The 24,821-nt window shown below is 46.2% G+C and overlaps 1 protein-coding gene across 1 annotated transcript in view; it reads left to right on the top strand.

The window, feature by feature from the left end:
• b4galt2 (UDP-Gal:betaGlcNAc beta 1,4- galactosyltransferase, polypeptide 2) overlaps nt 1-24,821 on the top strand; it is an 83,610-nt gene that overhangs the window by 30,080 nt on the left and 28,709 nt on the right. Inside the window, exon 3 of the mRNA XM_076293621.1 lies at nt 4,898-5,133. Coding sequence (XP_076149736.1) covers nt 4,898-5,133 — 236 coding nt within the window. The remainder of the gene's footprint in view (nt 1-4,897; nt 5,134-24,821) is intronic.

Raw genomic sequence — 24,821 nt, 5'->3', positions numbered from 1 at the left:
TTTGGAAGATTAGTATTGTGTGAAATTGACGTTGTGACGGGCAGACAGAGGACCGGTGAACACCCAAAGCTTGAAGACACAAGCGAGCGACAGGGACAGGGAGTGTTACAAATCGATGATGTGACAGACAGAAGAGATAAAGTCAGCGACTCCAGAAGCGCTAGTGCTTTGTCGGCTGCTCCAACTCAACTGGAGAGGCATCACATCAGTCTGTCACAAATCTGAGCTCTGTCTCGTCTTTCTGTGGCCCAGCGAGGCTAATTTACTGAGGGCTATCAGCGGTCGAGCAAGCACACTGTGCCGTCCGGCTGTGTTGTCTCCTCTGTAGCTGCCTAGTTGGCCTTTTGGGACTCCTCTGGTCTCGGCGCTATGCATTACGCAGCCTGTAGTGTCCCGAGATGGCCAAGGGTAGCGTCTCCCCCCTGTCAGCGAGTTTAGAGCCACCGGGCCAGTGTGGAGACGGGTAGAGATGGGCAGTGAGGGGTCGACCGGGAGGTGGGGGTGGGGGGGGTTCAGCCAGAGGCAGCTGGTGGCTATTTGTTCTGTGGTTGCCAGGTCTGTGGGAGTTTCTGGGGAGAGATTAGTGGGTTATAAGCCCGTCCCACAGGATGGCTGATGTCAGTGCCAGGTTCTTGCAGAGGTTCAAGGGGTCTCCTCTGACTCGCGGGGGGTCAAGAGAGGGGTTCGTGCACCTGTCAAAACCCTCTCCTCCTCCCCCTGCCCCAGGAGGTTTCTTATAGCAAACTCTGGTTACCTGTTATCTTTTCAGTCTTTTTATTTTTCTTTGTACTTTAGACCATTTGTCCTCTCCCCCCTCTCTCTCTCTCTCTCTCTCTCTCTCTCTCTCTCTCTCTCTCTCTGTCTCTTTCTCTCCCTCTCTTTCCCTGCTTCCTGCTTCAATTTTCTTTGGTGCCTGGCAGCAGCATTGTGTTGCATCTCTCGTCCATCTGTTTCTCAGACCCCCCCCCCCACCTTCCCTTCACACACACTCCGCCCTTTCCCTTCGCCATGCTTCAGCTGTCACACCCAGTACCACATGGCGCTGGACCACAACAGTATACAGGACACTAATAACATTGCACCTTTCCTGTTGCAGTCAACCCCTAGCCAAGGTTACTCCACCTTTTTGGACTGCACCAACATAAACTGGGAGGGGAGCATAGAGTAAGAGAGAACCAACCCTTTACATGGCACGTCTCTTGTTGGGACATAAGTGGACCGTCTGGCTGTGGCCGCTCTGTAACCCTGTTGTTTGAGAGGGGGAATGAGAGCGGGGCTCGGAGCTGTGTGCTAAGTGCTGCTGCTCGGAGTGTTGGGGCTGGTTCAGCATGCTCAGCGTGTGGAGGGATGAGTGCTCGGAGTGTTGGGGCTGGTTCAGCATGCCCAGCGTGTGGAGGGATGAGTGCTCGGAGTGTTGGGGCTGGTTCAGCATGCTCAGCGTGTGGAGGGATGAGTGCTCGGAGTGTTGGGGCTGGTTCAGCATGCCCAGCGTGTGGAGGGATGAGTGCTCGGAGTGTTGGGGCTGGTTCAGCATGCCCAGCGTGTGGAGGGATGAGTGCTCGGAGTGTTGGGGCTGGTTCAGCATGCCCAGCGTGTGGAGGGATGAGTGCTCGGAGTGTTGGGGCTGGTTCAGCATGCCCAGCGTGTGGAGGGATGAGTGCTCGGAGTGTTGGGCCTGGTTCAGCATGCCCAGCGTGTGGAGGGATGAGTGCTCGGAGTGTTGGGGCTGGTTCAGCATGCCCAGCGTGTGGAGGGATGAGTGCTCGGAGTGTTGGGGCTGGTTCAGCATGCCCAGCGTGTGGAGGGATGAGTGCTCGGAGTGTTGGGGCTGGTTCAGCATGCCCAGCGTGTGGAGGGATGAGTGCTCGGAGTGTTGGGGCTGGTTCGGCATGCCCAGCGTGTGGAGGGATGAGTGGATTAGGCTCGCCTCTCGTTTTGGGCTAAGCAGATTTCAGATCCTACTAATCTACCTTTTTACAAGGAAAAAAAAACCCTCTCCCGTGTCTGCACTTTGCACCGCAGGAAGTGCAACTGACTGATTGGATTGTGTTTTGGGTTAGATCTTCCTACTAGTGGAAGGAAACTCCTCTTGTCTCCCCCCCGTCTCCTCTCTCCTCTCCCTCTCTTGCCTTATTTCTGTCTATCTCCTCTCGTCTTCTTCTCTCTCCTGCCAAGTCCTCATCTCCTGCGCTCCCTCTTTCCCTCTCTGTGCATTATTTGTGAGAGTGTTATGTAATGGGATGGCTCAGGGAATAGCTGGCAGAGTGACCCCCCCTCGCTCAGCGTGACGCCGGGTGGGGACGGACAGAGAGGGACTGGGAGGACAGACGAACGGGCGAGTGGACGCGGCGCCCAGGCAATGGAGGCGATGCAATCTGCTGAGTGTTTGTTTTTTTCTCTTACGCTCAGCACCGTCCTACAGCTCCGCGTCGTAATGCAGAGCCATGACCCTCTCTGCCTGTGTTGCTGTCTGTCGTTGTCTACTGGATATTTATCAGTGAACTCAGACGTCACACATAATGCCAAAGAAAGAGTGGCAGCTCCTTCAAATGTTCATTGTTGCTGAGTTTGAGTGTACGTGTGTGCACTTATGGAGGTGTTGTTGCATCAGAGTAGGCTATGTTGTGTTTAGATCAGGAAGTGAATGCCAGGATTGGTATTGCATAGGGGTAACCTCTCCCCAAAGCACCTGGAGCAGAGATGAGGTAATGTGTTGCTTCATTTCAGGCGGTGCTTTGACTGCCCCGTCTCCCTTTTTTATGTCTCTCATCCCTTTCTCTCATGAAGTTGCTAATTAAAAGTGGCTGGATCCAATCTACCTTTGTAGTCGGATCACTTCAAAGAGACCTTCAGAGAGAAGGAGAGGAAGTGCAGTCGAGCACGTCAAGCAGCTCTATGGATGGGGGGGGGCAGAGAGGGGATGGATGGGGGGGGGGGGCTGTAATGAGATGTTTGGCCGGCACGTCTCCTAGACACTACAGTTTCTCTCCTCCCTATCACCCAGTGTGTCTTCACCCAGTGTGTCTTTTTAAGAGGGGCCTATTATGCCATCCTTATGGAAGCCCTCACAGAGGGCACTACAGTCAGAGAGTGGGGACCAGAGGGCAGCCATAATGCAACAATAAACATGAGTAATTTGAATAAAGTAAGTGAGGAGTGCAGAGAAAGAGAGTGAGAGCGATGAGGAGGGAGCTCAAAGCTAGCATATAGATAGCAAATCATAGGGTTAGCATAGCATTACTTTGACCCATTTCCAGGAACGTTCTTAGCTGTTCGTGGAAATGTATGCAATTGATAATGTAGGCAGATGCACACACTGTGTACTTTTGCGTGAGTGTACCAAGGCATTTGGGATTTGTTCAAAAGGAGGAGGTAGTGACTAGATAGACGGAGAGACGGAGATTGAACAAGTATCCTTTTGAGAATGTTTATTCTGATCTGATATAACGTGCCAAGCAACTGTTGAAAAATTCACTGCCAAGCCGAAAACTCAATTACATCCCCAATATGTCTCCTATATCCTGACCCTCTCAGACCTTAGACCGCTGATTTTAATGATGCACGCTCGGCAGAAACAGAAGCTGGCTTGGGTCAGCCCTCTTGTTCAGTAAACACACACAGAAATGCTTTTCGTCAGGCTTCTTACTGTCATTGTTCCACAAAAATAGCACTCAGGGGCCATTTGGGTCTTCTTACATAAAGAAGCCAACTCCCTTCTCTTAGCTGCAGATCAGCAGAAAGATGGCAAAGTGGAATCCATGCTTTTTTTTAATCTACTATCACTGACACTTAACAATAGCTTGCTATAGTGAAACATGTAGGTATAGGCCTAGGCCTACTGTTTCAGTGGAATTCAAAATGAGTTGGATGATCTCTAGGGACACATTCTGATTATAGACTTGCAATTTCATTATCAGTTTATAGCTTGGTGGTACATTCATAACAGTTGAAAGGTCTTTCAGGCAGGCAAGAATAGTCTTGTATCACTTTCACAACTGAAATGTATTTATACAACTCATGCACAGCATACGTAACTGTATTTGGCCCTCTTGACAGTGATTTCATCTTCCTAGTACCATCGTCATGCTCTATTTGACAAGACCTTATTACTGCATTCATTTTTGGTACACTGACTGCCATGCTTGATGACCCATAGATATTGTTGATCACTACATGCTGGCCTGGTTAAAATAGTAGCGGCATAGTAATAATGGAGTTTTCAAGCAATATCCAATTACCATATAACTTGTTGGAGTCCATGAGGGGTCTGTATAAATATCTAAGCAGCATCTCAAAGAGTTGCGTTAACGAGGAGATTCTTGGCAACAGCGCTCATCAGGAGTGCTCAGCGCCGTGGGATCTGGCATCCATTTTAAAACTTAGCGAGTGCGAGAGTGGAAGGGCTTATGTAACGTCAATGTAGACATGTGTGCTAAGGCTCATCTCATTCATGCTATTGATCCATTTCCTTAGCTCCGAGTCTTTGGAATCAATGGGATGCGAGCGCTGCGGAGAGAGTCAGAGGAGGTGGGGTTGTGCTGGGGTGGGGTGGGGTGGGGTGGGGTTGTGCTGGGTGGATGTGGTAGAGCCCCCTCTAGTGGTTGAGCGACAGGTAGACTTGAAGGCTCTCAGTGGCTATGACCCCTTGTGTTGCTAAGTGAGACAGTGAGAGTGTCCTCCTCTTCCTCCTCAGCTGTCTACACAGACCCAAATAATCCCAGCTGACACACTGTGTAAAGGATCCTGTCTGCACCATTTGCATCATTACCAGAGAGGGAAAAAAACGGTGGAGCAGCCATCTAAACACATTGCTCATGAATATAATGTTGCTTGGACAACCTAAGTGGGGTATGATGAGTACACTTTTTAAAATCTCTCTTTGTTTTCTTTGAAACAGTGGGTCGCCTACTCATCGAGTTCAGCTCCATGATGACGTTTGAGCGCGTGCAGAGGGAGAACCCCAACGTGACAGAGGGGGGCAAGTACACACCGCCGGACTGCCGGGCCAAGCAGAAGGTGGCCATCATCATCCCCTTCCGCCACCGCGAGCACCACCTCAAGTACTGGCTCCACTACCTGCACCCCATCCTGCGCCGCCAGAAGATCGACTACGGCATCTTCATTATCAACCAGGTCAGTGTGTGTGCGAGAGCAGAGTCAGCCCCGTTTTTCTCCTCTTGTCTCGTCTCTTCTCTTCTCTTCTCTTCTCTTCTCTTCTCTTCTCTTCTCTTCTCTTCTCTTCTCTTCTCTTCTCTTCTCTTCTCTTCTCTTCTCTTCTCGTCTCGTCTCGTCTCGTCTCTTCTCTTCTCGTCTCGTATCTCCTCTCCTCTCCTCTCTTCTCGCCCCTTCCTCTCTCTGCGTCAGAGTGCTCTGGCTGTTTACCTTCAGACTGTACCACTCATGATTTTTTTCAAGACAGTTCAAGGCCAAAAATTTCACACAGTTTCATTATGCAGTTCTCTCCCATTTTTTTTCCCATCCGTCTTCCATCATGGTGAAAAATGGCATGCTTTTAAAGCTTTTAGTGGTCTGTTCTTTGCCGGGCTTTTGAGTGGCAGCTCTTTCATAGAGCTGTAGCGAGAACAGAGTGGATGAACAGAGTCGACTCCATGTGAAGGTAAACTGGACCCGCCAGCTTTTCACACCTCTTTGCTTCGTGTTCACTGTGAGAGCGAAAGAGTGAATGGATGTGCGGCTTTTCTCTCTAGATAGAAAGAAAGTGGTGGTTCTGGTGGTTGCTGGCTGGGTGAACTACCTCACATATTTGACTCCATTTGTTGTGAGTATTGCACTGAGGTGTCAGAGTATACTAGACACAAGAAAACTAAAGTTTGCTAAAGTTGTTCAGTTATGTGTCTGTGTGTTTGAGAGAAGTGGTCATTTGAGTACATGGGGGACATCCAAATACAGCCCATTGCTTACCCACATGGCTGACTGAGGTACATATATCCAGGGCCACAGACATCATTATGAGAGAGAGTGAGTCAGGGAGAAGGGAAGAGGGAGAGAGAGAAAAAAAGGGAGAGGGAGAAATGGAGGAAGAGAGGAAAAGGGAGACTCCCACTCAGTCATTAGCATTGAAATTCCCATGTGCTTCTCCACAAGTCTAAGCCTGATTTGCTGCATGCGTAGCAAGTGATGGCTTTCTCTCCTCCACTCGTTTCTCTTCCCTTTTTCTCATCTCTCCTCCTCACTCTCACACTCACTCTCTCTCCCTTTCTCTCTTTTTTGTCTTGATCATTAGTTTTCCCCTACCCTGGTGAAAGCTATGCCATTAAGGCTTCTTTCAGACTCCATAGTCCGCGGACCAGGACAAAAGAAAATGCCCTTTCTTCTCGGCCTTGTGTTTGTAGTCCTTTAACGGAGTGTTTCTGCATATGCCAGGAAAGAGAATGTGGAATGTGCACGATCTTGTTTGTGCTGTCAGCGGCCGCTGTTGCAGAACGGGAGCCGCGCTGAATATTCAGTTGGCGTTATGGGCACACTGCTCGGCTCAGATGTGAGTGTATTATCAGCAGTGACAAAGCAAAGAACCCCACCGTGCGGTTCTCTAGCTTTCACGCTCGAGTCGCTTTAGGACAATGTTGTGTTTTGATTCCTTTTCTGTTTTAATTAAAGCCGTTTGACTAATTTGCTCGGAAATGCTCTTCAAGGTTTCTGCAATCTTTCTGCCTCTGTGTTGTACAGAATTTTTTTTTTTCTAAGCATTTTCTCAGTTACAGAATTCAGTGAGGTTCGGGGACTAAAAGAAACAACATTTTCATTACCCAGACGGCACAGAGCATACTCGGGGAGCACTCCCCCCCCCCCCCCCCCGACCTTCAGTATTGAGCTGCTCTAGCACGCTAGCTTGAGCCAGGCTTGAATAGGGTGCTACCAGGCTCTCCTCCAGGCTTAGTAAAAAGCAGAAGAGTGTGTGTGATCGTGTGCCTGTGTGTGTGTTTGTGTCTCTGTTTAAAACCCTATTTGGTCTGCTGGCCAGAGGATTGGTTTGTGAGGGACACTGGTTGGACAATCAGGGATGATGTCTTGCGTTGCGTACACAGGAGACCAATTTAGATGAAGGAGCTTGAAAGAGATAGCACGCCAGCAGAATGCATTCGAGAGATATCTCACCCCAATCAGAGTCTTTTTTGGGGGGAGAGGGAGTGAGTCGATGAGAGAATAAAGGGAAAAAAGCGACACAGACAACAGTGAGGCAATCTCTGATCGCAATCAGAGAAAAGTCTCCAAAGAAACGCCTGGGCCTCTGCTGAAGGCAAGGTATCCCCATTCAAGTCCAGGTTCACATACTGTAAGGACCCTTCTTCCATCAAAAGTCACACACTTCCATGGGGTAGGAGGAGTAATGTGCCCATCCAGAAACAGGGTGATAACACCTCTCATTTTTGTGCAGTGCAGCCATTGTCCCATTCCTGATCAATCCCCATCCTCTTAGCTGCACTGTTGCCATGGTGTAGAATAAAGCTTTCTTATCTCCAGGCAGATTTTGTATTGTCTGTGCCCACTGCTGTAATGAATTGATCGGTGGAACAAAGGGGACGTTCGTCTCTAACTCATTCATCCAGGGTTGATTGTGATGGCGGCGCTGAACAGATGGCTGCCGCTGTGTCCACTGGCGTGGCGGGACTAATAGGGGTTGTGCTGCAGTGGTGCGGCAAGGTGGCAGCCAGCCGGACTGTGCGCCCGTGTTTCTCTCGTCGCCGCCTCCGTACCCCTGGACCGACTGCTTGGTCTCTGGCTCAACTGCCGTGGGCACACCCAGTCCCCTGGTGAGGGTATGCCAGGGCCAGCATCGCCACGCAGGTGTGTGGGCGCTCCAGGCAGGCACCACACACAAGCCTCCTCTCAGCAGTCCAACCTGACCGCTATGGTTTGGTTTTCACTCTCCGTTTGCATAAGATGAAAGGGCAGCTTGTTTACTGGAGGTGTACCAAGACAGGTAGGGCAGCCACACGCCTCAATTAGTGAGTGAGCATAACGGAATAATTGCTGCGTGGCGTCCTGTGTCGGCATTTTGTAACCTCACTACTTTGCATACTTCAGTAAGGGCTTGAATGTGCTACCTACTGTATTAATGATGTGCCATCCGTGTCTGCTATGGTATTATGATGCATGTGGATGACCATATACAGTACCCCATGTTTTACCCCACATTGACCATTTCACCCCCTGGGAACACATTTCCTGAAAGGCAGATTTTATGATCATCATTAGTATGTCAGGAGACATGTAATTAAGGGCCAATCTCAATTCTCTATTTTACCCCTTCCCCCTTCCCCTTAGCTTTGCGCGTGCACGTGAGACGAAGGGCTATCTCAATTCTCATTTCGATCGAGGGGTAGGGATAAGGGCAAGGGGTAGATCCCTAAAAACCAAGCAAGATCGGGAGCTTACTTGAAACCGAGGGGTAAGAGAAATACCCAACGTACTGCTCACACCGGAAAAATAAGCACACCGAGAGATTCATTGACATAGCTGCCAACTCTCACGCATTGGTCGTGAGACACACGCATTTGATTACTTTCACACACTCACACGCCACACCCCCGATTTCTCACGCTGAAGTGTCGGTCAGATGCCTGAAAAATGAGTTTAACCTATCTATAGATCTACCTGTTGAGCCACGGTTATGCTTTCAGAGACGATGAGAGGGTTCAAGAGCACCCTCTGTTTGCGATGCTACTTCAGAAGCCATCCAGGCGCATTCCCCCCGCATTTCGCCGGCTTCAGGCGGGCCCGGAGTGGGTAATCGGGAGAATTCCCGGTGGGCCGCTTCACTTTTGGGCCGGTCGAGGGAAAAATATTAACATTTGCCACGTTAATCTCTTCTCTTAAAGTTGGCTACACACGTTTGCATCCTATGCCTAACACCGCTGCCTCTGCATGGGTTGTTTTCCCCTCCCAAGAAGAGTTAATTGGTTGGGTCAATATAGCCCGTCTTTTCTAAGAAGTTTTCTCAGATACCAGCTGGGCCGGCCCTACCGTAGTGATAAGCCGCGTCAGGGAGGATGGATGGTAGAAAGAGGCCATGAGGGACTGGAAAGGCCAGGTAAAAAAGACGAAAAGTATTGGAGGAAAATGCTGCCAAATGTGCCAAGCTTCCAGATTTTTTTTGATGAGGACAGAATAAGTGGCAACTGGTAAATTAGCTATGATTATAGCGCCGTATAGCCTAATTATTGGGCTAATACTGGACGTTGTAGCGTTGTCAACCTATTCGCAAGCAACATATTAAATTAATTAAAAAAATTAGCCTTTTTGTATCATCCAATATGGCGATTCATAGACTTTGCAAATATTATGCAAATATTAAAATATTAGATAACAAAACTCAAGCTTGATCTGTGTATGCAGTAGCCTAGGCCTAAAAATAAAAGTAGCCTCTGAGCAGCAGATCAGCCAGTCCCCCGCTGAAAATGATGAGCCTGAAATTAGCTATGACTACAGGGACAAGTAGAAAGGATAATAGAGTTAACCATATGAATTAAAATTATTTTATGTAAGAAAGAACAGTAGGATATGACAGCAGTAGGCTACATGATCAACCTATATGCATTGTTTGCTCAGAAGTGGGTGTAGTAAAGGAGCAAATCACCAAACAACAACATGATAGCTGACCCATGCAGAAAAAAACATGTAAACAATAGTTCAATATGCCTCTTAGTGGAATTGTGGGATACATTTCAAATGCTTTATTTCTTCCTTCCTGTTTTTGTTAACCTATCAACTTATCCTTGTGGAATAGTGGAATATTGGTAGCCTATAATAAAAACTACAGGATAGTAAGAGCTGAAATGTTGCCTTATTCATCCAGTTTCCACCACCACTAAAAAAGTGGGCCGGTCTTGGGCCTGAAACTCCCGGGGTGAAAAGTGGCCCCACTCCGGCCCTGCGGTTTTGTCATAAAAGCTCATGAAACTGGGGGACGAACGCATCGCATGGATATCTACCTCTCAAAATGAAACCGTTCTGTGGGGCGCCTGCCATGTACCTCACAGTTGCAAACTGCAAGGGACATGAATCCGCCTATTTGCACGAACATACCAGATACCAGTGCATTATATTAGGCTACAATTTAAATGGACATTTTAAACACTATTTTTAAAAATGACAGACCTTTCTACCTCGCTAACTCAAAGTAAAGGCGCATTCTTCCGGCTATTGCGCAAAAGCCTCTTGTTCTGATATAACAACTATACAATATAATACAATACAACAATACAATATAACGACTTGAGATATTTGCTGTTTACATCGGAATTGACGTCCAGTGTTATGGATCCATTTGTCTGCAACGCAACGTAGCCTACAACATTTTTTTTAGAAATACAGAAACAGCTTACTATGCTGACGAATGACGACTGCGCAACATGCAAGAATTTCCCTAACTCTCGGATGCACATTAAAACGTATCTTAGTCATTTCCAACTTTTCACGCTGATGGTGCTCAAAATGCAACACACCCGTGTTCAAAGCAGGATCTATCTATTTAGATCCTATAGCAATGTATGGTTGGGGGAGCCATAGAAAAGTTGGAGAACCTGTGGCCTAAAACAATATTGGTGGTTGCAGGGTAGATTTGAAATGAAATGGGTCGCGATGGTCTGTCATTTTTAAAAAGTGGGTCCCCAGAAAAAAAGTTTGGGAAACACTGGGTTAGATCCCTTTGATACCAATGTTAATTTAACTCTGGGACCCTGGTCCCAGGGATGGATTACTGCACGGCCCTTCTGGGCCCAGACCCAGGGGCCCAAGGTGTCAGGGGGCCCTGAAGCCCAAGCCTTTGCATGGAATCATTGCCTCAATATCAACACATCAGGATGTAGGCTATGAATCTGATTGAATTTAGTATTGGCCATCCCCAAAATGCACCAGAATACAGGAAATCACATCAAACAAATTAAAAAAATTCTGGGGGAGGACCCCCAAACCCCCTTATGTGACAATTAGTGGGGAGACCTTAATACACGTGGGCCCAGGGGCCCGAAAGTTCATAATCCATCCATGCCCGTCAGCCTACACCTGAGAACCACTGATGTACGTTTTTTTACTGTACAGTATAATGCTGAATGAGCCAAACAAAAATTTCTGCAGCAACATTTTGGTTGGCCCCACCAAATCTCACTCCAAGGTTTTTTAAAAAGTTGGCAGCCCTGCATTGACATGAAATGTTGGCATTAATAAGGATTATAAAATTAAAATGGTTATTGTTTTATGTTGCATTCAATCTTGTGACCATATATTGAAGGTCCTGTTCTTCACGAGGAAGTTTTCAAAAATCGCTGTTTTGTGAATGTTAACAGCACATCATTATTTGCGCGAATGTCTCGCATTTTACATATTTCCATGTCTACCCCATGAATTGGCAGCATACCATGTCAGAAATGTAAAGTCCAACAGCAGCTAAATTCGCTGAACTTTTTTACCGCTCATCTGATATGAATGCTGCATAGCCCTACTGCTGCCGACTCCTCGCATAGGCTATTACAGGTAGCGATTGCTTCTGATGTCAAGTAACGACCATTTGGATATTATTGTAAAATATCGAAGGAGTTGTGGGATGTTTACAAATAGCAAACTGCATGTTTATTTTGTCCCCCATCCCTGTTTCATTCACCCGGACCAGAAGGTAGGCTGCGAACGAACATAGGCACGTTCTGCTGTTGTTGAAATAATTCCTGAACGGTTTTATTCCGAGCTGAAAATGCAATGATAGCCTATTTGACAGAAGACAGGTTGCTAGTGACAAAATATTAGCTTTCAGTGTGGTACGATCTCTGTAAATTACGTTAATTCAAGTGTTTCAATCATCCAGCTCTCCCTTATGGTTGGCTAGTGGTAGTGATGGGCAAATGAAGCTTTGGTGAACCACTGAACCACAGCGGTGTGAACCTAGCGACACTAGCTGAAAAGCAAAAAGATGGCCGCCACACATACATTTTTCAACATAAAAGTCCTTAGCAAACCAATATTTTTGGTTACATATACTGGTTTGGGTAAGGACTTTTATGTTGAAAAATCTACATGTGCAGCCATATTGGATTATTTCATTAATGTTGCTAGCTTCACACTGCTGTGGTTTAGTGGTTCACCAAAGCTTCATTTGCCCATCACTAGCTAGTGGTATCTCATTTCCAAGGGGAATATTCTTCACCCCTATGTTTTGCCACTCGGTTTCGAGGGACAAGGGCTAGGGGTAAGATGAAGGGGAAGGGGTAAAACAGAGAATTGAGATTGGCCCTAAGAGCTCCCCCCCCCCCCCCCCCCCCCCCAACCCCATTTTTCTCTCTGTTTGGTGGGTTTTGGGAGTTGGGTTATGGGAGTTGGACTGGGCTGGTCAGTGCTTTGTGTGCCGCTGCGAGAGGAGCGAGTTGGCCATTTGTCACAGCCTTGTGCTGCTGTTGCTCCGGTCTCGCCGGGGCTCTCTGCAGCGCCCCCAACAGATTGGCAGAATGTGAGAAATATGGAGCAACAGATCGCCGTTAGCTGGAGATGAATGTGGTGGCGGCGGTGACGACAATGCTACTGTTGTGCCACTGTCGTTCCTAATGAGATTAGCTGGATTTGGGCACTTCCCTGGCGAAAGGGATGGCAAATCCCTGAGGATGCGGACAGGCGATTCACTCAGTGCAACAACACGGACAGCGCCATGTCTAATCTGCCTCTGATTGCGGTCCAACACACACACACACACACACACACACACACACACACACACACACACACACACACACACACACACACACACACACAGCCCCATGCTACCCCCACTCTCACCACACACACACATATGAAGTAATTCTTGTTCCTCTCGCTGGATTACATCTGCAGAAGCTCCAGGTCACTGGTGTCATGAGCATTGCCTGTAAGCAGATGATCAGTCTAGTTTTATTCTGAGCATTGTATTTTTCACCCATGAGAGAAAGAGATGGAGGTGGCGAGACAGACGGCTCTCATTGAGTCTCTCATTTCCAGTGGCCACTTGAACAGAGAGAAGACACAGCAAACTAAAAAAAACAGTTCCAGTTTGTAATTCCAAAATATGCATATTTAATCACATAGTTAATTGACACAAGCCTCAACACACACTGACATAGGGCCTCCTATCCTCTCAGATATTGTTAGTGCCCCACATCGTCATGGTTTCATGGTTCTCTCAGTGACTTAGAGTCTTTAATAATTTGATAATTTCTGTTTCCAAAAAAATATTTGGATGGGGCATCACTGGATATGCATAATGTTACCACTTAGAAGTAGTGTGATTTACGCAAAATAAATAAAATTATTTACTGTTAATGGGTGCAGCCATCTTGGAAGTTCAATCTCGTAGAACTCTGGGCTAGACTGAGTTGACGAGTCGTGTTTGGACTTCAGAGGGCGTTCCCTGGGCGTTTCCTTTGCAAGTTTGAACCGAAAACAGCTCGGAAAACGACTCGAAAAGACAAATAGAACGGGGCATAAACCCCCTACCCTTCTTGCCCACCCCACGGGTGACCCTCTAGGAGTGTTTTACCCTGCCATCTGGTGGGTATAAAGGGGTCTGAAGTAGCCGCCTCTCTGTTCCTCTCTCTCCATCTCTCTCTCTCTCTCTCTCTCTCTCCCTCCCTTTTATTCTTGCTCATGGGCTCTCTCTCTGGCTCTCTCTCTCAGACCATGGGCCTATTAGATCTAGGGTGCTAAGTGCTGCTGAGATAGCAGCTGCTTTTGCTGCAATGAAAAATTAATAAAGGAGCTAAATGACAACATTCTCTTCCCCCTCCACCTTTTTCTCTCCCTGTCTCTGTCACTCTCCCTCTCTCTCTCTCTCTCTCTCTCTATCTCACACACACACACACTCACTCGGTTTTTCCCGTTCTGTGGTATCCACTATATACTGTATGCTTATCTGGGAAACGACCTTGCCCTCAGAAAGTGTCAGTAGCAGCATGAAAACAACTCCCTGCACAAGATCAGAGAGGATCACAACTGAAGTGGTGACACAAAAGAAAGGTGAGATCCGAGTGTGTGAACCGAGAATATATAAGTAATCCTCCTGGTACTGTATGTGTATCTGAAAGTAATGGAACTCACTCAGACACAGGTACTGACACAATCAAAAACAACACACACACACACACATACACACACACACACACACCATTTCCCATTTCATTTCAAAGGTGGCTATTTTGGGAATTTGCTGTCAGAAATGATGGAGATTTCCATGTGGTTAGATTAATGGCTTGCTTTGTAGGTGACCACACTGACCGTCAAGGTTTTTGTTTTCTGTCCACTTTTTCAGAGTAGTATTTAGAGGTAATGATTTCCGTTTCAGATTTTGCCAGTCATCTGAGGTTGAGGGGATGGTCTAATTGGAACTAGTGGAACTAGTTGTCCCCTTAACAGCTGATTTATGTTTTGTTTGTATCCATTTAAATTTTGAATGAGACTTTCAACATGTGAGGCTTCATAACTGTGCATGTGACTGACCATTCATTTCAGTGTTGCCTCCAGTTAAACTCTCCCCCAATTGTTTTCCTTATTTTTCACCACCTTTGACATTCAAAGTCATCTTTTCAAATAATCCCTGTGCATTGCAAGCCCGGGCCTCACAGCTGTTGCGTAAGAGAGCTGTCCTCAGTTCAAAGGTCAGAGTGTGCTGGCATTTCACACAAAGCCCTTTGTTGCCGGTGACACCCTGGCAGCTGGAGTGAGCATCCTTCTCATCGACACCAGCCAAAAAGGAAGCCAGCAAAACTGTGCCCACAATAAGACAATGATCCACCCCCCTCCCCTCTTCTTTCCATGCATATTCATTCAATCTGGTTGTTAATATTAATTTCACTGAGTTCTCATGGTGTTCTTTAGTGGTGGTTTGATCTTGTCAGGCTTAGTGTCGTAGCGCGTGACAGCCAGTGACTGCATGTTGTTGCTGCCTGGGGTTCTTGTGTGACGCCAGGGTTTTTATTCAATTCGCTTCGATAATAAGCTTTCCAAACCTTTGCTGCTTTCGTCCTCCTTTCCCTCCCTCTCTCCCTCCCTCTCTCCCTCCTTCCATCCCATCCCTCCCTCCATCCTTTCCTCCCCTCCCTTTTCATTGCTTTGTGTTGCATTAGACGAATTCCCCTAGCCGTGCTTCTCCATTAAGGTGCTTATTAATGAAACTGAGGCGTAGAGACAATGGCACAATACGGAGCGGAGCGCTGTGATCGGCCCCCTCGGAGCTGAGCGGGGCCGGCCTGTGAAGAGCAGAGGGGGGTGAGCAGACGAGCCAACACGGCAGCGCTGCTGCTGCTGCTGCTGCTGCTGTTGAAACAGTCCTGCTGAGCCGGCATCCCACCGCCGCGCAGAGGTGTGTTCAGATGGGATGCCGAGGCAAATGGATATTCAATCAGAGAGCTTTACAGTGAGGTCCTCTGGGCTGTGCATTGAGGTCACGCGTCTCCAAAAAACAAAACAGAAAACAAATGTGTGCCTGAGAGGCTTTTCGAGCTGAGAGAATATACAGCTTAGTGTATATAGCTGTGCTTTCTGTTTCTTTTCTCACTGTGCTGGCTGTTCACACTGGTGATGGAGGACTACAGCAAGAATTGCTTTAGTAGTGATCAGCAAATTAAGTACATTTTTTCATTCACCTGTTTTTTGTTTGTTTGTTTTTTTGCCGTGGAGGACGCTTGGTATTGAGGGCAGGGCATTAGTAAGGAATCCCATCGAGAGTACAGTGTGGAAAAACTTCTCCCCACCTAAGCTCTGAAAAGCCCAGCTGTCAATAAGGCCTTTATGTGCATCTCTTTCTCAGGAAACATAATTCATAATATTGATTTGGCCTTTATCAGACAGTGGTCCCCCCCATGGCCTCTCTCTACTAGATATGGAATCAAGCTATGGCTGGCTGCTCATGCAAAATTGATCAGACAAACAAGAATGGCTTGTCAAGAATATGGTTAAGAGCGCAGGACCGGTCTCCCTGTTTTTGTTTGGCCTTGCTTTTCAATGGAAAGGCTTTAGAACATTAGCTGGATGCCTTGGGTTTGATAACGCCCTTGTCCATCAAAAGATACCGGGCATCGATCGCTATCTATACCTTGTCAGAGGAAAAGCTCCAACGTGTGTGTTTTTGGCATCGATAAGATAGTATTTCTTGTATGTAGTAAGCTTTACTTGATACATGACAAACAGTATTACAATTCTAAACCTACACAGACCTCACAGCAGAAACCAACATGCTCTCTGTCTCACTAAAGACTAATGATGGTGTTATGAGCCTCCAATCAAAAGCGACACTGCAAATGAGAGGAGACGTTTGGCTTGCACCTGGACTATGCTGATTCCAAAGCCACTGACGTCTTTGCTGATACAATGATGCAGCGATGTGAGGTTGTGAACGTCAGCAGAATTCCAGTCTGCTTCGCACACACAGCCAGACGGCACAGTTCAAGCCTGACCATGCAACGGGCTGTCCTTTGAACAAGAGAGAGAGAGAGAGACAGAGAGAGAGATTTTCTCTTAATGAAAGCATGTCTGCTGAGGCTGATTGGGCAGCCCTTATTATATCCTTAGAATCACAATGGCTGGAAGTATTCATCACCTCCCTGTTGTCAGGGTGCTAGGTTGCTTTTATTTAGCATTTCCCACTTGTGATAATCAGACACTTGTCGATCAATCGTCGAATTCAAAATCACTATCAATAATGAAGACCCAGGTACAGGCTTTGGATGTTATGACAATATTATGTTATGTTCAAAGGGAAGTATCCAGAAGTGAGACACTACAACATGCTCCTGTTCATTTTTGTACATTAGTATTCACAACCACTGACTTGGCAGTCTATCCAAACAGCATCTAATACGATTCAACCAGTCTCCGAAGAATAACTGGCACTTCTCTGTTTGTCTGGATGGTATTTGTCCATGGCAGAGAAATTGCCACAGAATTAGGTTTGCCCAGCCTCTTGCTCCCGAGACAAATAATGATGTTCACCATATTCCAAAGTGGTTGCTGCTGGGAGGTTATGTCCATGGATCCTAGGAGGAAGTATCTGTTGAAGCAAGTACCTTGCTGCTCATTGCATTTGTGATTGTAATTCACTTCTTTTAGCACTAATGGGATTGGAAATGAAACCGTCATAACAGCAGAAGGGGTCCAAAAATCACTAATTGTACTTCATGAAAGGCTAATTTGTTAATTACATGACCTGTTTGGCCTTATCTGCTGGTGGAAGGAATGTTCTGACATCCATGCATGCAAGCAAAGAGCACCAATGCTTCATTACATATGATCAAGATGCTATGAAACAGCCTATATGCTTGTACACTGAACACTGCAGTAGTGTTGCACACAGTGTATAGATGAAATACGGTACATGATGATAAAAAATCTATAGCTTTGCATTAAACGCTGCACTGTGGCCAGCAGAATTAATGGTTCAATGTATTTAACTCACTCAACCTATCTGCTCAGGCAAATTACAGATAACTGCTAAAAGCATGGAGCTGAGAAAGACAATTTTCTTCATAATGCCTGACCTTTAAAGCAGGGCAAAATTGAGGTCAAGTTCCGTGGCATTTTAATTATTCCTTCAGCTGTGTCAGATTAACTTTAAATGTCTCTGAAATGTGTGTAAGGATTTTTTCAGATGCCCCCCCACCCCCGGCCCCAGCAATTGTATCAAGCATGTTATTTCAGCTTTTTCAATTTTATCAAAGCAAATATCCCTTATACAGAATTTGAAGCACTCACACACTACCACAAAGAAATATCTGCTTTACATGAACATGTATTTTATCCAGAAGCTTTCTTTGAAGTGGAGCCTTGATGTTGACACTTTCCTGTATTGGCATAGTCATTTTCCTACTTTGGCAGAGAATGAAATATTAGCACTCATACAAGGCAGGTGAAATGTCTGAAATTAGCATTTTGTGTGTCCTCTTCTACCTTCAAGCTGCTTAAAAGAGGAACGAGTTTCCACCTGACCCGAATGAGTCGGGTCTCCCTGATCCCGATTTCGATCCCGACACCCAAACCCTTCCTGGTAAGGCTTAGAGGCAGCTCTGCTGTGGGAGTCAGCCTGCACCTACGGCTCCTCGTGGGCATCGTTAATGCTCTGATTGGTGTAATTCTTCAGAATGTAACGGAGAGTAGCGAGAGGGCCAGATGTTTGAAGACAGATCATCATGTCACACGAGTCTTCACCATGCTGCCGTGCTGCCTCTGGGACTGCGCTGCCTCTAGCGCATCAGCACGTCATAGCGGTCTCGTACCGAGAGGGTGGTGGGGGGACTTTTTCGACAGGCTGTGCAGGAAATGGATTTTTCTTTTCCCTCTCAGAAAATAGATGTAGCTTTTAGCGAGAAGGCAGGAGGTCTCGCCACAAGCGCTGTGAGGGCTCCGTCTCCACCATGGTTGGTTGGCGGTTGTGGTGGATCTACTTCCCAGGTCTGAGCTCATGGCTTGTGGCGCTTGGTGTTTGGTGAAGCTTTTACCCAGAGTGGTTGTATTTTTTTTCTGACATGTACAGTATGCGCTTCACGTGGTAGAAGGGCCCACTGGGAAGAGCTCAGGGCCTGGAGCATGGTGTGCTCATCTCCCTCTCCCTCTCCCTCTCTCTCTCTCTCTCTCTCTCTCTCGATCTTCCTTCTCAGTCGCTCGCTCACTCGCTCTCTGTCTCTATACACACATGAACTTCCACAAGAGTAAATCACAAGGTTATCTGCATTAGACGAGCAAAAGTGCTCCACACACACACACACACACACACACACACACACACACACACACACACACACACACAGAGATGTCAGCATCGTGAAACAACCGTATGGGATGGCAGGAGTGGCCCAGTGGAGGGGCACGGGCGGGACAAGGTCAGCCATGCAGAGAGAGCCGAGATGACACACCGACCACAGCTGGCCGCCGTAAATCAGACAGCGGAGTAGGCTACTCTGGACACGCCGCCGGGCAGCATTAGCGCTACATTGACAAACGAAGCACTCACTTTCAGCCTTACTACTAAAAAATGTAGCCTACTGTATCCACCTAATTCCTGAAACCTTCTTCCGTTACGGTTTTCATCTTCCATCCATTCTGTTTACATATAACTTAGAGTCTCAGTAGGCTATCTTGAGTATTCTTCAACTTATATTACTTTATATTATATCTTGACAATTCTGCACTCAATATGGATATTCTATATAATATAAGTTTACTTTTTACATGGCTTAGGATAAGTCAGGCACTGTCTTTTAGTCAAACTACCATCATATGAAACCATAAAGTCACTAAAACGCAGCTTTGTGCGGACATAGAGAACTGGATTTGGGAACACTGAAGTGTCCTGCCGATGTCTGCTGCAGTCTCATAAATAAGGTAGAAGGTGGATCTGAATGATCTCAGTAGGGCTTTCTGTGCTGCTGGTCATTGACCTTTTTTATGATGTGTTTGATGCACATGGCATTTCAGGAAGCCATGCATTTGTCATGCTGTCAAGAGCCTTTAACAGATTGATACCTCAGGTCGGAACTGACTGGTGCGCTTGAAAAAGCTGCCAGACTTATCGTAGGCTACAGTTTTGCTTTTTCATGTACAGAGATATGGTGTAGTGGTTCTTTAGCAATGTCTTCCATCTCCAGCTGTAGCCTGCGTGGTGTAAGTCCTCCATCTCCGAGGGTGTTCACAGCTTCTACTCCATTAGGTCCATGTCTCTTAAACTGCTTAGTCATGTACTGCAATTGTTTCTCAGCATGTACAGTGGTGCAAAACATGTAAATGGCTCTCTACTTGATGCAGAGGAGAGGGTTGTGTACAGAATGTATGAATGAGCCTTTTAGCCCCTCAGTGCACAGTCTTTTAAACTATTATGCCAGACGTGACTTTTAAGCCTAAGTCCTAACTCATAACTCACTCCGGAATAACAGGCCTAGGTGACATTCTCCCGCCTAATGACCAAGTCGTCTCTGGCGATATGGCCGACGTCTCGGCACCATGCTGCGAGCCACAGTTAGCGTGTGAGTAGGGAACGGCGCTAACGTCCCAATACATCACCCCTCTACACTGCGCTGTCATAAGAGCACTACATTTTCTCCAATCTGGTGATTTATGAGGGCTTTTTTTGCAGTAAAACTCTTATCTGAATCCCCCCACTAGCTGATAGGCTTGTGTGTATTAATCAGCAGCCAATGACGGAGGGCCTGTGCAGCCTGCCAGCCAAACGATGCCAGGGCAGATTAGTGCGACCAGGCCAGGTTTTATTTAATTAACCGTGATTGGGATTAATTTCACATCAGCTCACTCACACGGATGGCATGAAGGAAAGCCATCGGCATGTTTCATTCTATTTGATTTGGGCTTTGAAGAAAAAAATCTAATTTGTATTTGTTGTAATTATATTGTGTAGTTGTATCTAATTCATTACTCCTTGCTGAGAGAGTACGCTTCGAAAGCAATGCACAAACTTATCGCAGAGCCTCTGTGAAAAATGCACATTTAAGAATGATTGTCTTCCAGCAGCTTGGTGTATTATATCCCATAATAGTCTAATCATCTCGCATATGGTGGATTGTTTTCCCATTATAATGTAATGTGCTCCTTCCAACTTAATGTATCACATAAAAGTTACAGGCCTCCCGTGTCACACTCTCAAATGGATTTCCATCTCTTTAGCCTTGGATTTATTAACTTTCCCTTTTTTTCTCTGTGACAGGATCAGAGGGGAACTACTCTCTCTTGCCCTGTGCCAACAACAGAGAATGGCTAGCCTCTTGCTAAATGAGATCTCACCCACTGCAGTGACTTTTATCTCCATGGCAGCAAGCCTGAATGCAGAGGGACAATGCTTTAAGCGCAGCATCGTGGTGTAGCACTCTGCGGTGATGTGACATGCCTCCTACTTTATCACACTCGTCCAGTGTCGGGGACAAAGGGAGGGGACAACAACCTGAAACATTTCCTCGCAGTTGCAATGATTAATTGTTTTCCCAGCGTGGTTGGCTGAGCAGCCGCGTGAGACGCTTGCAGCTGTCAAATAGATCGGGAAGGATGATTTAAAAAGCTGGGCTTGTGTTCGTAAGATGTGGAAGGGGCTCCTGGGCAGACAGGACAACATTACAATGATATTAGCTTGCCTCGTCCTTGTCAGGCTACGCACAAGCCAAAATCCATTTTCAGACAGACGAGACAAACTTCAGGGCCCCTCCTCTCCAAGCCCATCTGGTTGAGGAGGGCTGGGTGGGTGGAGAAGGTGGTGACCATGAAAGTGTGCAGAAATCTCCTTCCTTTTTGTGCAGTAGATGCTTCCCTTGTGGTTAGTTATATTGACCATTTTTCATTGAATTTACAGAATAGGTGCTCTGTCGTTATTTGTATTGTTATTGGGATAACAATACGTTGTATATCCCGCAATATGGGATATATTTCTTATATTACACAGTCCTACTCCTCAGTGGCCCTTCCACTGGTCTTAATTTGACCCAGTGCTCTAGGACCGGTGCTCTAGCTGCAATCTCTCTTTTTCTCTCTCTCTCTCATGTCTCTCTCTTATGTCTCTCTCTCCCTCTCCATGCCGATTCATCTCAAGTGAGAGTGAACCTGAGTCATATGTGAGGTGGCACTCCCCACCTGCTCGTCGGGCGCGGAGAACTGTCCATCATCTCGGGCCAACTGACGGGCATGGGCAGTCCGAGCGGCCGGGTCACGAGTGGCCATGCATTGGCCCCAGCGAGGTGATTGGCAGTCGGCAAGGGGCGAGATGACAGACGAGATCAGAATCAAACTTCCTGCAAGGCAGCTCTGACCTATGCTGTCATATCAGTCCAACGTCCAGTGGAACATGTTTACCCCGAAAATGCGTTTATCATGTAAACAGCACTGGGGCATCGTTAGATGACATATACGTATTCTATTAATGATTTACATTTTCAATGGGACTAGTGAGGAAACTCTCCACACACAGCCTACAGCATGTTACTTATAAGAATAATGTAATATCTACAGACAAACTCTTTTTAGCTATTTTTACGTACTCTGTATTTTACCGGAATGCGCACTCCAGTGTGACTCATACCTTGGAAAACTGCTTGTTTTCTCAAATGGAAACATCATTGTATTAATGCCAACAATTAGATATACCGTAAGCCGTGGCCGTCCACCTGCAGTAGTCCTCTCCATATAGCCTTGAGGTCGGATGTAGTGGTTCTGTAATTTGCTTATGCGCTAGTTATCTGGATGATGAGTGGCAGAGGAAACCATAGATGGCACCGGCACCTAATGGCTGTGTACTGGAGCCTGATAAGTCTCCTTCCTGCTGCCATTTCCATAGCTCGCCTGCAATGAAAGGTCGTTGATGAAACCCAAACTAACTCTATATTGAATCCCTGAAAACTGCAGGTGTTTTTCTTGTGTGTGTGTGTATGCATGTCATAGTGTGTGTATTTGCGTATTTTTGTATGCTTGCATATTTGTGTGTGTGTGTTTGTGTTTGTGATGGGGGCCCTCTATGCTCCGATGCACTCCTTTCATTACTGTAAATGAGTTTGCCTGGCGCAGAGCCAGCGCCTCCTCATCAGTGTGTGTGTGCGGGCCGTTCGTGAAGCCGTCGCTAAGCCGCAAAAGGTCCCTCAGAGGAGGCCGCGACCAGAGGAGTGTTTTTAATGGAGGCGTGCGGATCAGATGCTACCTGCCAGGTGCTCACCGGAGCTGTAATGAGGCATTGCTTCCAAATTAGGACAGCCTCCCTGCTACTGAAGAGGGATAAGGGTTGTTTACCTTGACCGGTTCAAGTTGCTGTGTTTGCCTTAGTGGTCTGGCTTCTTGCACCGCTGCTTCATTTGCATATGTTTTGAGAAGCCTCTGGGAGAAAGTTATGGAGGGCTGCTTAACAGGGTGAGCTTGAACACTGTGCTTTTTGACATTATTATTTACTGGAGGTGTGTAAGATACATATTATGAGCAGGTACATGCACTCAAGTGCGCACACATACACACACATACACACACACACACACACACACACACACATACACAAACACACACAAATGCATGCACTGTACACACATACACCCACTGTATCTGTGACCACCAGTCGATGCGGGTTCATTCTCTTCTCATCTCTCTCTCTCTGGCCTGCCATCGATAGTGCACCTGGGTGATAAGGTCAGCTTGCTTTAGACTGATAAAGAAAGTGCATGTGCTGCCCATCCCTAAACACACAAACACACACACACACACACACACACACACACACAAAAGACAAGTCTGAATACCAGTCCAGGAACTCTCTCAACCTGATCTGTTATCTTAACAACAGACCTGTGCTGCCCAGGGCAGGCGGCCAAGCCGCTGGTGTGTGCTTAGTGCAGCACAGGGCAGGATGCTGGATGCTGGACACTGGGACAGTGAGTGAGGGCTGCGCTCAGCCACATGTCAGACAGACTCCCACAGCAGTTTCGTGGTTTGAGTTCTGATTGGTTAGGTACCTCCTGAACCTCCTGAACCACTGCCATCTACAGAACTACTGTTAAATACTTCTAGTCCAGTTTATAGTTCATGATTGTATACTTAAAGTATATCCTCAGTAAACTATAAGTTTAATAGTTTTTACTAGTATATTTGTAAGCTTTCTTTACATGGACTACACATCCAACTTTTTAAGTGCACTACTAGGTTTCCATTCAGGTATTATTTTTACACTTGAAGCATACTTTTAACTTTAGAGTACTCTGAAAGTTTTCTTTATAAATAAGAATGGTCAACCAAATATTGTATTGGATGCCAAAACATAACAACTTAAGTAGTCAACCCAACCCTGTTTTAACCCAAACACAGTCTTTACAAAAAAGTTATAGTAGAATCTGTCATGCAGCCTCTCAAAGATCAGTCCCTGGCTACAAGTACAAATAAATATATTTTAGGAATAAGACTTTAAGACTTTAAATAAGACTTTTCCGTCAGTATAAGCAAAGTATACTTAAGTATAAGTACAACGTTTAGGCTAGATATACTTAAACCTTTATGTATACTTATGCCAAGTATAACTAGATGTACCGCGTAGCGGTACAAAATATGACCGCCGCTCAGTCCTGCACATCCATTCCGCGAAAATAAATCATATTAATGAATTTGTCTCCATCTTCTACTCCATTCCCCACTCTTGAAACTTTTGTGTATGCTTGTTTGAAATGTGTGTTTGCACACATTCCGCACACAAAGTAGCCTACTGGCGCTGCAAAGGTGAATAGATTTGTTTCTGGGCCAAAAAATCTGTAACATTGTTATAAAACCTTTAAAATCTCTAAACAATCACAAGTAGGGCAGTTCATCACAGTCCATCCATTGCAACTGGACTGATGAAAGGTACACCTGTAGGCTACATTGTATTTGGGAAAAGCAGAAGGTAGCAGCATAATGTATTTATTTATTTATTATTAAACAAAACAATCCCTGTCAGTTCCATGCAGTTTTCAACAGCTATCAAGAAGAGAGGTCATGTCATGGATTTTTGTGAATGTTTCTTCTTCTACATATGCATAAGTTTAGTCATCTAGTTCAAATGATATTCAGCTTTATTGTCAATGCACAAATGAAATACCAGTAGTCTAAAACAAAATGCCGTTTTTCCCAGTGGTGCAAATAACTGACATGTCCAAAGGGCCTTCATGAAATGCGTTGCGAGACTGTTCATACACATTTTAACGGGCAAAGTTGAAGAGCTACTCTCCGTTATTGTTTGTGCAAATAATATGCTGATTCGTGTTCCCTTGCATTTTGCAACCATGAGGTCAATGGTTAAGCTCAATCTTTTGACGCAATCTTTTGATTTTCACCCAGCCTAGTCCATGGTAGGCGCC

This window comes from Alosa pseudoharengus, unplaced genomic scaffold, assembly GCF_046254945.1.
Source record: "Alosa pseudoharengus isolate Yale_2024_CS ecotype anadromous, Long Island Sound unplaced genomic scaffold, YU_APseudo_1.1 YU_APseudo_1.1_scf_2, whole genome shotgun sequence".
NCBI lineage: Eukaryota > Metazoa > Chordata > Actinopteri > Clupeiformes > Clupeidae > Alosa > Alosa pseudoharengus.
The sequence above is the reverse complement of the archived record's forward strand: the minus strand, read 5'-3'. Positions and strand labels throughout refer to the sequence as shown.